We start from the raw sequence: 18,109 nt of genomic DNA on the forward strand, positions 1-18,109 counted from the left end.
CTCTCTTTCATTCCTTCTCGCCGGTTCAGTTCTGCTCACTTGCACAACATAACAGTTCCTGTACATGACACTGACTAATTATTACCATTAGAAGTACTGTAGCAGAGATCCCATGCTCTCTACACTATAGTACATAACTCCAGTGATCTGTCTCATCAGTCTGTGTGATGTCAGTCTTTTGTACCTGATCTTAGAGGCTCCCAAGGTGTTTGTGGTATGTGTAAGTGGGAATCTTTGTTTGTCAGTGTCTTGACTTTGTCCGGGAAGGTAGTGTGACCTGGAAAAGGTACAGTTTACATTTTGTGTGTCTCCACGGTCTAGAATCATCCGACAGTGATCCGAAAAAAAAGTTATCTTTCTCCTATCCCCACAGTACAAACCCCTCCTCCATGCAAGGCATCACTACAGACCACATAAAACACCAAGACAATTATGTGACACTTTAAATCATGTATTATTGATGTCGAGGTAATGGTCTGGGGGTGATAGTATAAACAAGGAAATAGGGCCTATTCTGACATGATAAAGTCAGCTGTTTAGCTCTTAGTAATTACCTAGCCCTTCATCATAGCGAGCAACCCATGAAACTGGTGTGTGTGGAAGTGGTAGGGCAAGTCCAAGATACCCGAATTACGCTGACTCAGGTTTTTCACTTTAAAATGTATGCCAAACAAAAACCAATGATTTCAAAGTTAGAGAAATCATACAGCTCTATTTACAAGGACTACTTTTAACAATTTCCACAGAAATAAATACAAAAACACATTGTCTTGAATAGTGCCAAATCAAATTTTGGTAACAGAAGTATGGTTTGTGTGGTACAAACTGTAATTCTGTTACCAAACTTTGCACATTTTATCGTGGAATTGCCCAGTAGTAGTAGTTTTACCTGAGACCCTAGTTAAGGAAGCTATTCCAGGCACCTAATTTATGACCGGGACGAGAGGCTATTTTAAGGTCGTCACAATGTTTATCTAACCTTAACTGTCTTTGCTATCTAACAATGATAGTAGCCGTTGAGACTGATTTTTACTGCAGTGTGTGTGTGTGTGTGTGTGTGTGAGAGAGCGACTGAGTAAGCACACTGCTCTAAGGTAGAGGAGCCTGGTTTGTGAATGAGGTTTTTGATCAATGGGCATTTCAGCTGCCCGCAGGTTGTCATGACGCCAAGAGGTTGCCATGGTGTGAAAGGGCTGACTTGTCCTATGGGTGTGGACTAACCTAAGCCTCCTTTTTGGCTTTGAGTCAGTTTCGTTGGTATGGTCTCTTGTCTACAATAGAATCATTCACTACATTGTACAACATTAGCTGATAGTTTGCTCATCGTGATAAGGACTCTTATTTTGGAGTCTCCTTTGAATACTATTTGCATGATCAGCTACTGTTTGTTAGATATGTGCTCCCGTGGCCGGGCACGCTTAATCTGTGCAAGCAGTGTGAAATACCAATGCAACTGCCATGGATGTCTGGGGGTGCAACCTGACGTCAGACATTGGTCTAATATATGGTATCTGTTTGCTTCAGGTTGCTTAGACCACACCCACCACCCCCGAGATGTTTGCTTAGGCCACGCCCACCACCCTGAGGAGTTTGCTTAGGTCAGTTGGGTAGCCTACTTGACAGTTCATAACATGGTAACTCAGATTTAAACGGTTCCACTCAGACCAGGTGGGTGATTTGACATAAACGGAGGTCAAAGGTCACTCTTAGTTCCTCAGCACTGTGAGCTGGGTCACCAGTACACCAGGGTCAGGAGGTGACAGTGTGGGATACCATGGAATGTCTGCATACCAGAAACATCGCTTAGGCAACGTGTACTCCCCTTAGATTCCCAAGGCTTTGTCAACATGGCTAGACTCATAAAGACATGCTAGTGAATCACAACCTGCTGGTGAATCACAGCCCCAGATGGCCTTTGGCCTTTGAAGGGATACCGTGCTCTAAATCCCACTGTTTGCTTCATTTCCTTATATTAATCCAATCACCCATCTTTTCTGATTAACAATCCCACAGAAGATGGGTGATGTAGTGTCTCTCATTTCCTCCTCCAATGGGTTGGAATGGGACTGTGTTTGTCCGGTTGGAATGGGACCGTGTTTGTCCGGTTGGAATGGGACTGTGTTTGTCCGGTTGGAATGGGACTGTGTTTGTCCGGTTGGAATGGGACTGTGTTTGTCTGGTTGGAATGGGACTGTGTTTGTCCGGTTGGAATGGGACTGTGTTTGTCCGGTTGGAATGGGACTGTGTTTGTCCGGTTGGAATGGGACTGTGTTTGTCCGGTTGGAATGGGACTGTGTTTGTCCTGTTGGAATGGGACTGTGTTTGTCCTGTTGGAATGGGACTGTGTTTGTCCTGTTGGAATGGGACTGTGTTTGTCCTGTTGGAATGGGACTGTGTTTGTCCTGTTGGAATGGGACTGTGTTTGTCCTGTTGGAATGGGACTGTGTTTGTCCTGTTGGAATGGGACTGTGTTTGTCCTGTTGGAATGGGACTGTGTTTGTCCTGTTGGAATGGGACTGTGTTTGTCCGGTTGGAATGGGACTGTGTTTGTCCGGTTGGAATGGGACTGTGTTTGTCCGGTTGGAATGGGACTGTGTTTGTCCTGTTGGAATGGGACTGTGTTTGTCCGGTTGGAATGGGACTGTGTTTGTCCCGTTGGAATGGGACTGTGTTTGTCCCGTTGGAATGGGACTGTGTTTGTCCCGTTGGAATGGGACTGTGTTTGTCCCGTTGGAATGGGACTGTGTTTGTCCCGTTGGAATGGGACTGTGTTTGTCCCGTTGGAATGGGACTGTGTTTGTCCCGTTGGAATGGGACTGTGTTTGTCCCGTTGGAATGGGACTGGGACTATGTTTGTCCTGGGTGATAATGAGGAATGTTGACGTTAAACATTACAGCGGTTGTCTGTCTGCCTGCAGATGGAGCACATCTATTCTAGGACTTTGTCTCTGTATCAGAAGTAGGGTAAGGAGTCACTGTGACCTGTCTGAAATGGGTCCTTCAGTTTAGATTTGCTTTCTCTGTTAACTTAGCTTAGACACGTTAGCTTAGCTGCTAGGCCCCAAGGCAAACACAGCTCCTGGTCTTCACCCAATAATAACAGTGGAGATGAACTGAGACCAGATTACACCAGTCCTGGATACCTTTCTCCAAACCTGTTTCAGAGTTACACAGATATGCATACATGCAGGCACACACACACACACGCTATAATCCTTTACACACACACACACAGAGAGACAAAACAGGGGAAAGCACTGAAGCAAGCCATTACATGTCACACCTCTCAGAGCTGGGATGAGACTGCTGCTGCACCCAGACAATGTTAGGCGGAGGTGACTCAGTATTCTCATTACAGAACAGCCCTAAATAGTTAGATCAAAAGTAGGTCAAATGACAGAACCATACAATATCATGTCCTATTGTCTGTGTGAGCAGCTAGGTTTAGGTGTGTTAGGCTTGTTTGTATTAGGCTTGTTTGTATTTTGCGCCTGTGTGTGTGTGAGAATACACGTGGCCCTGTGTATATTCAACGAGCTGGTTTGGCATGTCATTTTGTGCTTTAACTAATGGAGTCAGTGATGACAAAGGGGATAATAAGTAGGGATGTCAGTTCTCTGAAACATCTGAACGTCTCTGGCGACAATTGGAAATGGTGTGTGTGTGTGACATGTTTGTGCTGTGAGGCAGCCCGGGGTGTCTTGTCAGAACAGGTGTCTCAACCTGGGCCCCTGTTAGTCTCTTGATCTTATTCTCTCTCGCGCTCGATCGCTCTCTCTCTCTCTCCCTTGCTCACTCTGTTTCTCTCTGACACTTTCAATTAAATTCAAGAAACAAGGTTTATTGATATGGAAAGTGTAGCAACTTACAAAGTCAAACATTTTGCCAAAGCAAACGTGTAAGAACCTTTAAAATAAATAAATAATAATGTACCCAGCAGTTCTGTCTCTCCGACTCCTCCTCTATCTGACTCCTCCCCCTCTCCTGGTTATGTCAATCAACTGGTGCTTCACCTCGCGTGTGTGTGGTGGGATTTGTGTTACCTGTCAGGTTGTGTTTAAACAGTGGTTCTAGATACGAGACCTACATGCTGACCTTTCACCCCTCTCTCACCTCTATATATACACACACTCCCACATTTCCTGAAGATATAGAGCCTGACATATGAGGGCTTATGAATAACTCCAATAAGCCACACACACACACAATCACAGACATATCAGTGTTTCAACAGCATGTCGTGTCCTGCTCCGTCTCAGTAGAATGCTGTTGTCCTCTCATCTCTTGTTCTCTCTCTCATGGCTTAGTCTTAGACAGTCAGCATGGCTTACTCTCCAACTACATAGAACCCTCAGCTCTCTGCCTGATCAATGGCAAAAGTTACACTTTTTTTTTGTCTGGTACTTTATCCTTTTAACTCCCCTCAATTCACTGGATGTGTCCCAATGGCACCCTATTCCCTACGTAGTACACTACTTTTGACCCAGACCCATAGAGCTCTGGTCAAAAGTAGTGCACTATGTAGGCAATGGGTTGCCATTGGGACGCAACCAGTGTAGCTCAGATAGTAATTCCCCTGAGAGAAGTGTTCAGTAGGCCAGGCTTAGAGAGCTGCCTCCAGGGTTGAGGGATCAGGTAGGCAGTGAGCGAAGGGATGGTGTGTGTGTGTGTTGTACCTTAGTTTCCACTGCACCAGTGGAGGATATTGCAGAGAGCGCGGTGGAGGAGGAGAAGCCCGGCCCCTGGACAAACAGAGACATTATTGTGTGTGTGTGTGCGGTACTCAAAGGAGCACCTGACAGAGGGGGCATTGATGCACCCTGGGCTGAGACTCCTTATAGCCCAACACTGTGAAGAGGAGGAAACATCCCACACAAACCTACATGTTATTTGTCATGTACTGTATAATGACATTACTGTGCACGCCAAGCACCGTTGCAGATGATTATTTCAGTATTGCATCATTGTGTGTGTGTGTGTGTAAGAAGTCATTGAATCCACCAGACATTTGTTATGTGGAGTAACTTGATAAATGACTAAGAATAGTGATCTGTAGTTTTCTTTGGTGATCCCTGCCACACTCCCAGTCTGTTCACTGTTGACACTGGGCTGCTATTGCAGCATACACATACACACACACACTGCTCAATAGGAATGCAGTGTTTTCATTCCCCTGACCCAGCCTGTCACAAAGAAATTATAGTGGGCAGTGTGCTGTTGGATCTGGCCCAAGCAAACACCATAGATTCCTGTCATCACACACACAATATATATATATATAAAGTGCCAGTCATAAGTTTGGACACACCTACTCGTTCAGGGGTTTTTCTTTATTTTTACTATTTTATACTTTGTGGAACAATAGTGAAGACATCAACTATGAAATAACACATGTAGTAACCAAAAAAGTGTTAAACAAATCAAAATATATTTTAGTTTCTTCAAATTAGCCACCCTTTGCCTTGATGACAACTTTGCACACTTAGCATTCTCTCAACCAGCTTCACCTGGAATGCTTTTCCAAACATCTTGAAGGAGTTCCCAAAATGCTGAGCACTCGTTGGCTGCTTTTTCTTCACTCTGCAGTCCATCTCATCCCAAACCATCTCAATTGGGTTGAGTTTGGGTGATTTGTGGAGGCCAGGTCATCTGATGCAGCACTCCATCACTCTCCTTCTTGGTCAAATTGCCCTTACACAGCCTGGAGGTGTGTTTTTGGGTCATAGTCTTGTTGAAAAACAAATGACAGTCCAACTAAGCGCAAACCAGGTGGGATGGTGTATCTCTGCAGAATGCTGTGGTAGCCATGCTGGTTAAGTGTGCCTTAAATTCTAAATAAAACACTGACAGTGTCACCAGCAAAGCACCATCACACCACTACCTCCATGCTTCACGTGCAGAGATCATCCGTTCACCTACTCTGCGTCTCACAAAGACACGGTGGTTGGAACTAAAAATTTCTAATTTGGACTCATCAGACCAAAGGACAGATTACCACCGGTCTAATGTCCATTGCCCGTGTTTCTTGGCACAAGCAAGTCTCCTCTTCTTATTTGTGTCCTTTTAGTAGTGGTTTCTTTGCAGCAATTCGACCATGAAGGCCTGATTTACGCCGTCTCTTCTGAACATTTGATGTTGTGCTGTTTCTGTTACTTGAGCTCTGAAGCATTTATTTGGGCTGCAATATCTGAGGCTGGTAACCAATGAACTTATCCTCTGCAGCAGAGGTAACTCTGGGTCTTCCTTTCCTGTGGTGGTCCCTATGAGAGCCAGTTTCATCATAGCGCTTGATGTTTTTGTGTTGTTCTGTGTTGACTGACCATATCTTAAAGTAGTGATGGACTCTCGTTTCTTTGCTTATTTGAGCTGTTCTTGCCATAATATGGACTTGGTATTTTACCAAATAAGGCTATATTCTGTATACTATCCCTACCTTGTCACATCACAACTGATTGGCTCAAACATATTAAGAAGGAAAGAAATTCCACAAAATACAATTCAACATGGCACATCTGTTAATTGAAATGCATTCCAGGTGACAACCTCATGAAGCTGGTTGAGAGAGTGCCAAGAGTGTGCAAAGCTGTCATCAAGGCAAAGGGTGGCTACTTTAATTAAACTTTTTTTTGCGTACTACATGATTCTATATGTGTTATGTCATACAATGTAGAAAATAGTAAAATCAAAGAAAAACCCTTGAATGAGTAGGTGTCCAAATTTGACTTGTACTGTATATCAGACACACTTGGTCACGTACACACTCATCTCTCTCACACACACTCGCAACACTATGATTGATTTATCTGGCTCCTCCTAGGTTGGTGTCTGTATCTAAACCAGCAGCACAACCATGACAAAGAGGATTTCTCTACCAGACTGACCCTCTGTGAGGAACTGAAAATCTATGGATGATGAAAAAGCACTTTGCATCAAATCGCCCCCTCAAGCTACAGACTCTATGATTGAGTGTACACACACACAAACAGAGGAATTGCCTTTGATTATTTTCTCACACACATAAAGAATGAGGACTCTTTCCAGGAACTCTATGTTATGATTGGTGGGGTCTATTTCAATCAACTCCTGACTGGCAGCCAATAACAACAGCAGGGGATGTGTGTGAGATCTGGGTGTTTGTGATTGGATGGCTTGTCGCCGATCGTCTGGAGGACACTTACTGGTGTGTGTTCTTTCCCTCTTCCCAAACACACAGAGAGAGATGTGATGCCAGTTTCCAATGGCCTTGGACTGTGGCAATGTGTCTGACACGGATAGACAGAGGAAGAAGCCTTGATTCTTTATTTTTATTTGTTGGGCCCATGGTGCTATTCGGCATCCTTTGAAAGGCTGTCTTGTCGTGTTGGATGCTGAATGCTGAAGCCTGTCCACCCCACCCCCCCAGCCCAAAGACACACACACCACCTTATCCCCACAACACATCTCTCTCACATTCACACACCAGACCGGACTTCCTTTCTGTCGACAAGAGGTGGCCAGTCAAGGCTAGTCGAGCACAGTCTCACTTCCTCCCAGAGGCTAGGGGCGTAGAGCCCAGATAATTCTGATTTGTTGAAGTCCTCTCGGAAAGTAAAATACTTCCTCTGGCCGCTCAGACTTAAAATATACTTATTCACACTCTAGATTGGATTAACTCTGTCTCCATGGCAACATGTGAGCCCTATTACGATCTCATCTTCACTCCCAAATGACCCAACCTTCAGTGCAATGTGTATTGCTCCAGTACGACCTCCAGTGTAGTGTAAACCATTGTCTTATCCCATGGCATGACGCCTAGGTACAGATCAGAACCCTGGGGTACTAGTGGAATAGCCTGGATAGGATCCCAGTCTGTTTATGCTTTATCCACTACTGTATAACTGTTGTCTGCACCCTAAAAACATCATGCATGTAAATGAAGCCATACTCGTACATTTACTTAACATTACTGCGCTAACTGAGGTAGTGTTGACATGCTCCACTAGCAAGTACTACCTCTACCTGTGCTAATGAACAAAGGGTGTGTGTGTGTGTGTTTCCTGTTTGAACCTCACAGGGTCAGCCTGGTCTCTGTCCCCCTCTAACTCCAAATGTCAGGAGGAAATGGAGCAGAAACAGTCATTGCTTTGAAGTGTGTCGTGCTGCGTCGGTCGCCGACGGCAACACGGGGGTAATTGTGTCAGTGTGCGTGGCTGAACTCTGTTTGATCGCCACGGTGATGTCACCGTATGGACTGATTTAGCCTTTTCCCAACCTGACCCTCATCATTTGATCTGAGACTTGACTAGAAACCCCTCATGTGAGTTTGACACAACCCCCAACACGTCCACCTCAATGTGTACTTGTGCACGACACGTCCACAACCTTCTATTACTGCTGAGTAACCGTGTGTCTGTGAGAGACCGACATGTGGTCACATCACGTCCCACGACATACCCGGGCCCGGAGCTGCGGGCCCCCTATGTAATTTGAATACCGCCCCACCGTGCCCAAGTATTAATTGTTGACGCGGGTCCATCACGTCTACGATTTGACGAGAAGATCTGTCTTTAACGTAGGCTATATGATACATGATCCCACTGATGGTTTCACCAACAAAATGTTTTTTTTTTGCCACTACATACGTCAGCGTGATATTTTAGTGTATTAATGACAATAAATCCAATTAACTTGCTAAATAAATCATATTATTTAATAGTTTCAATGCCATGTTAAGATAATGAAATGCATTCTGGGATTCATTGTGCAAATACTCTCCAAAGCATTGTTGTTTCTGTCATCGTTGAGCTAACTATCGAGACAACGGCCGTAAAAATGAGTAAAGAGAGAAAGTCCAGAATAAAAAATTACGGATTTAAAAAGTGGAGGCCAAAAATGAGAAAGCAAAATTAGTTTCATTTTTCAGATGCAGTTCAAGTGCAGCAGTTACTATCACAAGGAAAGTAACGGGAACAGAAGAGGATGTAGGTTTCTCATCGCCAGCAGCAGCTTTTAGCGGGTCAAGTGAGCCAAGGCCAAGCTGTTCCATCGTGCCAGAAGAAGCAGCTTTGACAGAGGAGAATACAGGTTGTCAGATATCGGAGGATATGACCCTGAGCACAAGCCAGGCCGGACAAGCTATCCCCGGGCGTGGAGGAAGAGGAGCAGGGCGAGGCTAGAATCGTGGCGGCTGTGGAAGTGGGATAGATGGCCTTTTTACCAATCCACCTGACGGGGCATTATGCAACAAATGTGGATGCAAAAGTTAAATGGCACGTTATTGCATTAGGCTCGTGTAAACCTACTGGCCCATTCCCAATAGATGATGAAAGGCGGTGTTTTTCCAAGTCGTACTACACCACTACAACCAAGGCTGGAATGAAATTACCACTTACTTGACTATGCTATTCGGCCAAGCTAGATTGCGCGTATTGTGATCCTTGCTGGCTGTTCGGAGATTGGAGTGCCCCTTTCTTCTCTGATGCGAGGGTGAATGGGGTGAGAGATTGGTGCCATCTAACATCCAAAATAGCATGTCATGAGACATCCCAGATTCACATGGGTGCCTGTTTGGTATATGAGCAGTGGAAGCTCAATGGCACCTATTGACGCAGAAATGGAGGAAGGCGTGCGTAACGCAGCAAATTTCTGGCGACAGGTGTTGCAGCGCATAGTTCACTGTTTTAGGATAGGGTGCAGTATTCGTAAGTTTGGATGACTGAGTTGCCCAAATTGCCTGTTACTCAGGCCCAGAAGCTAGGATATGCATATCATTTGTAGATTTGGATAGAAAACACTCTGGCGTTTCCAAAACTGTTAAAATGATGTCTGTGAGTATAACAGAACTGATATGTCAGTCAAAAACCTGAGGAAAATCCATCCAGGAAGTGGGATATTTTTGATGTGTGTAATTTTCAATTGAATGCCTATACATTCTGTTGGGTTAGGACCCAGATTGCAGTTCCTATGGCTTCCACTAGATGTCAACAGTCTTTAGACATTTGTTTTAGGCTTGTATTCTGAAAAATGAGGAAGAATGAGACCATTTTGTAAGTGGCATGCAGAATGAACCAGTGCTCCTTTGCGCGCGTGACCAATGCGCGCCCTTTGTTCTTTTTCCTTTCGATTGAAGACGCTATTGTCCGGTTAAAATATTATAGACTATTTAGACAATAGACAACCTGAGGATTAATTATAAACATTGTTTGACATGTTTCGACAAACTTTACCGGTACTATTAGGATGAATTCGTCTGCCTGTTGTGACCGCCTTTGAGCCAGTGGATTACTGAACAAAATGTGCCAACAAAACTGAGTTTTTGGGACATAAAGAGGAACTTTATCGAACAAAACAGGGACTCTTGTGAGTGCAACCAGATGAAGATCATCAAAGGTAAGTGATTAATTGTATCGCTTTTTCTGACTTTTGTGACTCTTCTACTTGGCCTGAAAATGTTTGTATGCTTTTGTCAGCGGGGCGCTGTCCTCAGATAATTGCATGGTATGCTTTCGCCGTAAAGCCTGGATTAACAAGATGTTAATCTTTATTTTGATGTATAACACTTGTATTTTCATGAATGTTAAATATTTATGTAATTTGAATTTCGTGCTCTGCAATTTCACCGGATGTTGTCGAGGTGTGCCGCTAGCGGGACGCCTATCCTATTAATGTAACTTTCACGCTTGCATCATGTAACTTGGCGTTCAGAGGGCACTGTGAAAAGCTGAGGCAAGCCAACAGTGGGAATTTTCTCAGTATAATTGAACTGCTGTCATCCGTTAACTACCTCAGGATCCGTTAACTATCCCAGTCCTCAAATCCAAAATGAGCTGATTTAAATCTTCGCCGAGCGAGTGAAGTGTGGCCTTCAGGGAGACCCATTTTTTATTTTCTTTCTATTATGGACACCAGACCGGATGTTTCCAAAGTAGACCAGTTAATCCAAGTTCATCGCTATGTGAGATTGATAACGGATGTAAATAATGTCACCACAGATCTGACCATCACAGTTGTTTTTGGGATTTCTGGAGACTCGACATAAAATCCTGGGCAGCATAGAGGATAATGGGCTGGATATTTCAAAATGGCGTGGGCAGGGGTATGATGGAGCTGCTAACATGAGCCGGGTCTATCCGGCGTGTGCCGGCCAGAATATCAGATAAAGAGCCGCTTGCTGTTTATGTGCATTGCGCAGCGCACAATCTTAACCTGACTCTCAACAACTCTGTCAAAAATGTGCCAGAGATTAAACAGTTTTATGATACTGTTGAACTGTTATACAACTTCTTCGGGCATAGCATAAAGAGATGGTAAGTGTTGAGTGGTATTTGATTTTGCATCAGAAAAGACAATGCAACTCTAAAACGACCAGCGGGTGGGACACAGTCATCTAGATACGAGTCCCTTGACGCCCTGAGATACAGATATGGGAACGTGATGATGGCCCTCACCGAGACGGTGCAGACTAAGGTTTTAGAAAATGGTTTTAGTCTGCAGACTAAGGTTTTAGAAAATGGTTTTAGTCTGCAGACTAAGGTTTTAGAAAATGTGAACGTTGTCTCCAAAATGCTACAGGCCGAAGACGCAGACCTGCACAGGGCAGTCAGCCCACTCAAGGACATTATAGAGGTCCTGTCCGGATTCCCACAGGATTCTGTGAATGCCAAAGTCACTGCTAAGACCCTTGCCGACAAACGGGGAGCTCAGAACGCATTTGAAGACACTCGGAGGAGGAAGGCGAGGTGTCATTTTGATGTGCTATGCGAGGACGAGCGATTGTCTTCTGGGGAGAGTAGTTTTAGAGTCAACAACTTTAATGCAAAGATTGACATCGTTATCCACCAGCTGTCAAACAGATTTAAAAGTCTGCGGGCAACATCGAGTCTGACTCCATCCATCCCTCCCACTACCTTGGTCAACGCAGATGATGATGCGCTCTACGAGACCACAGGCCTGACTGGCTGAACATCACAGCAAAGATGTATCAGCAAGCTTCCCTGGCCAATTACTCTCTATCAGGGCCTGTTTTTAAGAAGGAAATAGCAAAGCACACTACGCTGAGAGACCTGGTCAGGATGCTCTTTGTGCATTACAATTCAGTCACATTTTGGGAAGTAGTTACAGCGGTGCTCCTTTTCATGACTCTGCCTGTAACGGTAGCCAGTGCCGAGCGCTCCTTTTCCAAACTGAAAATAATTAAATCATACCTGAGGAGCAGCATGGGGCAGGAGAGACTGAGTGGGTTGGCTGTTCTGTCTGTTGAAATCACCAGGGCAGGCAACATGGATTTGAATGCCTTAGTCAACGACTTCGCAGAGCGCAAGGCCCGTCGAATGTCAATCAAATGAGTGAGTAAGCTTATATTTTTTACAGGGCAGGCTGCCCAGACAGCCTATTTAAATCCAGATTTATTGAGATTAATCTACATTGCTTGTCAATCTACGACTATCTGTCTTAGGAAACCATGTTTTGGTGCACGGCCACTGAGCCATTTCATTGTCATCATAGCCTATACGTTTAACTAGGCTATATGAGTAATTAGTAAGCACATGCGTATCATACAGTGTTAAGAGACATGCTGCCATTTAAGCAGATCTGTTTGAATACTCCTCTTGATTGATTTGCTGGTGTTTTTGCTATCGGCCTCTGCAGGAGGCAGATCATTTGAAATAGCGGTATGTCAGTTTTGCCATCGTGCACGACTTCAGCGAACATGTCCTGGGTCATTAGCTGTGTTTCTGTCAAGAGATTGCTCTATGTACTTATGTTTTATAATATAGGCTATTGCCTATTATTTGCCGATAAAAGTTATTTTTATGATTTTTTTTGTTTGTATTTGTGCTGAATATATTGGCTATATTGCGGCTTCTCTGGTAACAGCTTCAAATGTGCCCTTAGATTAGGTTCTGCTCTGCTGTTACAATGCTTAGTTATATTAACACACAGCCGTACCAACAAAATCATTTACATTTTAAGGGAAATATGGGTGGTGGTAGGGGCCCGTAATTGTTTTGGGGCACCTGGGCCCGTCATGATTAAGATACGCTACGGCCCCTGCTATACAACCACCTGTTCCCACAGCGAGTGCTAACGCTACGCTAGCAGAAACCATGTAGCCTCCCCACAGGGCAAATATACATCCTTTTACACACTGTGTGTGTTTCACACCAAGGCTCTGAGAGTGTTTGCACTGAAGCCATGCCAACCAAATAAACCTTAGCCACCGCTAGCTAGTGTGGTGGGTCCATAAGATGACGTTTCTCACCTACTGTAGCGGACACACACACACACATACTTAGAAGTTAATGTCTTTGGGGGGGGGGGGGGTCTGAGAGTGTTGCTATAGTAACAGTTACTGGTACCTCGTGTGTGTGTCTCTGTGTGTTTTATTTATATATATAGTTACTCATTGTGTATTTATTCCTTGTGTTATTATTTCTCTCTCTGCATTGTTGGGAATGACCTGTATGTAAGCATTTCACTGTTAGTCTACACTTACAATTTGATTTGTAAATGTCATTGAGTTAACAGTGTAGTGCGTATGGACCTGGTCTGGAAGGAGTGTCTGTTACACACGCGTCTGCTAAATGGCATATATGATCTGTTTCTACGTTGTAGGAAACAAAGGCTCTATAATAAAGGTTGGCGAGTACAGCACATCCTCCTGGCTGTGTTCATACGTACCAAGTCAGGCTAGTCATATTGTCCCGCTGTGTGTCAGCTGTGAGGATACAAACATGTAGTTACACAGTCATTTGCCTTGTGATGCCTGAGGCCATGTCACAAGGGATACGTAAATGTGAAACAACACAAGCTAGATAGAAACGTCCAGATAAACAACTAAGGCTTCCAGGTATCTCAGGGTCAGAGTGCTGATCAAGGATCAGGTCCCCCACCTGTCCATATAACCTTATTAATTGTGCTCTAAAAGGCTAAACTGTTCCTAGAGCAGCACTTTAACTACTTCCTAAGGTAAATGATATCTGTGACCTATAACCTTTAACTTCTTGTCACACAGATTGAAGATGGACGAGGCAGAGAAGTACCAACAGAGACTGCAGGCGATCACTGTGAGTCAAGCACCTGACACACACAACCCCACATACAGGCCCATGGAAACTAAGCACTGCTCCTTGCGCTGTATGTCCGTAGCTACTGAATAATTTACCCATAGTGCAGTGTGTCGCACCAGGCCGTCTCCCTCAGCCCAGTAAAACAACGCCACAGTATTTCCATGGAGACACAGTGACTGTTATAAGGTGGCCACCTCTCTATGGTGAGGGTTCCTGTGTGACAGGTTTGACCAGGTGTTCTCCTCTTTCCTTTTACATCTTCACCTCTTCTTTCTGTTTTCTCTTTATTCTCCCTCTGTTTCTATTTTCTTCCTCTTTGTTTATCACTCCACCTCTCTCTCTCGCGCCCCCTCACCCCTCCATCCTCTCTCTCTCGCGCCCCCTCACCCCTCCATCCTCTCTCTCTCGCGCCCCCTCACCCCTCCATCCTCTCTCTCTCGTGCCCCCTCACCCCTCCATCCTCTCTCTCTCGCGCCCCCTCACCCCTCCATCCTCTCTCTCGCGCCCCCTCACCCCTCCACCTCTCTCTCTCGCGCCCCCTCACCCCTCCATCCTCTCTCTCTCGCGCCCCCTCACCCCTCCATCCTCTCTCTCTCGTGCCCCCTCACCCCTCCATCCTCTCTCTCTCGCGCCCCCTCACCCCTCCATCCTCTCTCTCTCGCGCCCCCTCACCCCTCCACCTCTCTCTCTCGCGCCCCCTCACCCCTCCATCCTCTCTCTCTCGCGCCCCCTCACCCCTCCATCCTCTCTCTCTCTCGCGCCCCCTCACCCCTCCATCCTCTCTCTCTCTCGCGCCCCCTCACCCCTCCATCCTCTCTCTCTCGCGCCCCCTCACCCCTCCATCCTCTCTCTCTCGCGCCCCCTCACCACTCATCCTCTCTCTCTCGCGCCCCCTCACCCCTCCATCCTCTCTCTCTCGCGCCCCCTCACCCCTCCATCCTCTCTCTCTCTCGTGCCCCCTCACCCCTCCATCCTCTCTCTCTCGCGCCCCCTCACCCCTCCATCCTCTCTCTCTCGCGCCCCCTCACCCCTCCACCTCTCTCTCTCGCGCCCCCTCACCCCTCCATCCTCTCTCTCTCGCGCCCCCTCACCCCTCCATCCTCTCTCTCTCTCGCGCCCCCTCACCCCTCCATCCTCTCTCTCTCGCGCCCCCTCACCCCTCCATCCTCTCTCTCTCGCGCCCCCTCACCCCTCCATCCTCTCTCTCTCGCGCCCCCTCACCACTCATCCTCTCTCTCTCGCGCCCCCTCACCCCTCCATCCTCTCTCTCTCGCGCCCCCTCACCCCTCCATCCTCTCTCTCTCGCGCCCCCTCACCCCTCCATCCTCTCTCTCTCGCGCCCCCTCACCCCTCCATCCTCTCTCTCTCGCGCCCCTTCACCACTCATCCTCTCTCTCGCGCCCCCTCACCACTCATCCTCTCTCTCTCGCGCCCCCTCACCCCTCCACCTCTCTCTGTCGCGCCCCCTCACCCCTCCATCCTCTCTCTCTCGCGCCCCCTCACCACTCATCCTCTCTCTCTCGCGCCCCCTCACCACTCATCCTCTCTCTCTCGCGCCCCCTCACCACTCATCCTCTCTCTCTCGCGCCCCCTCACCACTCATCCTCTCTCTCTCGCGCCCCCTCACCCCTCCATCCTCTCTCTCTCGTGCCCCCTCACCCCTCCATCCTCTCTCTCTCGCTCTCTCCCCTCTCTCTCAGGAGAAGCGTCGTCTGCAGGAGGAACAGGAGAGGGCCAAGAGGGAGATGGAGGAGGAGCGGCTGAGGCTACAGCAGCTCAAGGTGACACACACACACACTCTGAAGGTCTGACCATCACCCTCTCACTGTCCCCTGACCCGTCACCCCTCTCACTGTCCCCGGCCCGTCATCCCTCTCACTGTCCCCGGCCCGTCATCCCTCTCACTGTCCCCGGCCCGTCACCCCTCTCACTGTCCCCGGCCCGTCACCCCTCTCACTGTCCCCGGCCCGTCACCACCTCTCACTGTCCCCGACCCGTCACCCCTCTCACTATGTAGGACTATTTATTCTGAAGTGTAACGTCAATTGGACAGAAAAGTGACCACATACACTCAGACACACAGGCTCTCTCTGTGAATATGGTGGTGGATGCTGGACAGAACCCCCACACTCATTCTTCTTTCCCCACAAATGTAGAATGTAGCCATAATGTTGTTCCGCCAAAACTCTGTACGGACTCATTCCAGCTTGTTAGCAAGGGGCTTACTTCAGTTCCAAACTCCATTCCAAGCAACACACAACTCCTAGTCTACTTGAGAACACACACACCCTTCCTGAAACGGCCTGCCAGAGTTCTGGAGGTTTGGCCTTCCTTCACTAGAATGGTGTGCGTGTGTTTACGTGCTCTGCTCTCTGCACTGGACGGATCCATTGTTTTCACACCACTTCCAGATTGGCGTTCCCACTGCCCTGGGGCGCATTCCTCAAATCCTTGCTTTTGTACACCCAATGAGGAACTGGTTTCAGGTGACTGGTCTGCCTTAGTCTGCTATCTGGATCCACCTCCAAGAATGATTTCCCCAACCACCCTTATGAGGCTAAATTGTAACGAACTTGCATAAACCACCGTTTTTGGTTGGCTAACTTCTAGCCTACAATAACGCCCCTTGTCTGCAACTGTACTGTACCGACTACCGAAGGAACAAACCATGCTCTGTACTCCTCAGAGGTAAAGGTAGTATTGACCTCTCAATGGCTGTCACCAGAAGTGGTCTCTAGACCCAGACACAGCTTTAAAAGGGCTATTAAAGTGGCCTAACATGAAGAAGAAGAAGCCACGCAATGCTAACTGCAAAGTCCACTCAGTGAAATGCATTTAAATGGACCGTTTTAAAGAGGTCGTCTATTAAGGGAACAGACTCATTGAAGCGGCATACTCTGAAGGTAGTGTAAAAGTAGCCTATAAAGTTGCTGCCTCGCAGTTCAACAGAGGTACTTTAGCCTTCTAATTGTTATAATCATGTAACCTGATCTGATTTTAGTCCTCTGGGGGAAGGGGGTGGACTGTTTTGTTTTCAGCCACTCTTGGAGGACGATGGGTATTTCTTAATTATGCAAAAAGTTGTGAGGGTGTCCGCACTCAAAAAGATGTCTCATAAAGCTTACTGTATTTCAATAATAGATGACTATTTTCCCTGCGTCGGGGATAGCGTGCACAGGTGTTTCGTCTTTGCAGCCTTCTCTGGGTTTTCCCCACCACTCAAACTTCTGGCCCTCTTGATTAGGTATTTCTTAGAATGAGAAAACAATACATTTAATTGAACTTCATATTAGTCCTGTTGGGTTAGAGGGAGGTGTTCTGCAAACACACATTTTGGCACTCTGAGAGGACCTGTGCCGCTACAGAAACAGGAAGGAAGTGCTCTCTGCAGACTTCCTGTCAGTGCTCTGCTGTGCATTTCACCTTCAGCTGAGGTGGTGAGAGGGGGCCAGCGGAGAGGAGTGGTGGGATAGGAAGGGAGTGGTGGGATAGGAGAGACCCTGTGTTCCAATTCGTTACCTTGCTCGCAAAAGCGTACACTCATTCACTCCCCGTCATGCATTTAAAAGCATTGGATTGGTGTAAGCATAGGCTAGTAATCTTAAATCGATAAGGTGAAGTGAGCAAGTGCACACTTGGGGCAGAAAGGAGTGTGTTCCTGTCCGAATGTATGGGATATGGGATGGGACACCTGCTGAGGGCTTTATTGAAGTGTTAAAGGGATGGGACACCTGCTGAGGGCTTTATTGGAGTGTTAAAGGGATAGGACACCTGTTGAGGGCTTTATTGAAGTGTTAAAGGGATGGGACACCTGTTACGGGCTTTATTGAAGTGTTAAAGGGATGGGACACCTGTTGAGGGCTTTATTGAAGTGTTAAAGGGATGGGACACCTGTTGAGCGGCTATTGAAAGGAAGTGGAGTGGGGAATGAGGTCTAATAGAGAGATGTGACCTAAGCTGATTGGATGGGGAGGTTTAAAGGTCACAGCCACCGGCTGACACCATAACAATAGTGTGTGAGAATGAAGACAAACCTGTCAGATTTAAAGACAATGCCATGT

At 46.7% G+C, this 18,109-nt stretch overlaps 1 protein-coding gene across 4 annotated transcripts in view; it reads left to right on the plus strand.

The window, feature by feature from the left end:
- Window positions 1-18,109, plus strand: part of LOC110485665 (uncharacterized) — a 30,837-nt gene that overhangs the window by 5,696 nt on the left and 7,032 nt on the right. For 3 of the 4 annotated variants that reach the window (XR_016487678.1, XM_090204470.1, XM_090204469.1), the window contains exons 2-3: window positions 13,994-14,045; window positions 15,749-15,829. Coding sequence is in view for 2 of the 4 variants with exons in the window: in XM_090204470.1 (XP_090060596.1) it covers window positions 14,001-14,045; window positions 15,749-15,829 (126 nt within the window). In the remaining 2 variants the exon portion in view is untranslated. Of the gene's footprint in view, window positions 1-13,993; window positions 14,046-15,748; window positions 15,830-16,723; window positions 16,952-18,109 lie in introns of those variants that run through there. The other variant, XM_090204471.1, reaches the window with a different exon arrangement.

The sequence above is a fragment of the Oncorhynchus mykiss genome, chromosome 17 (assembly GCF_057628025.1).
Source record: "Oncorhynchus mykiss isolate SJ-2025 chromosome 17, ASM5762802v1, whole genome shotgun sequence".
NCBI classification, from domain to species: domain Eukaryota; kingdom Metazoa; phylum Chordata; class Actinopteri; order Salmoniformes; family Salmonidae; genus Oncorhynchus; species Oncorhynchus mykiss.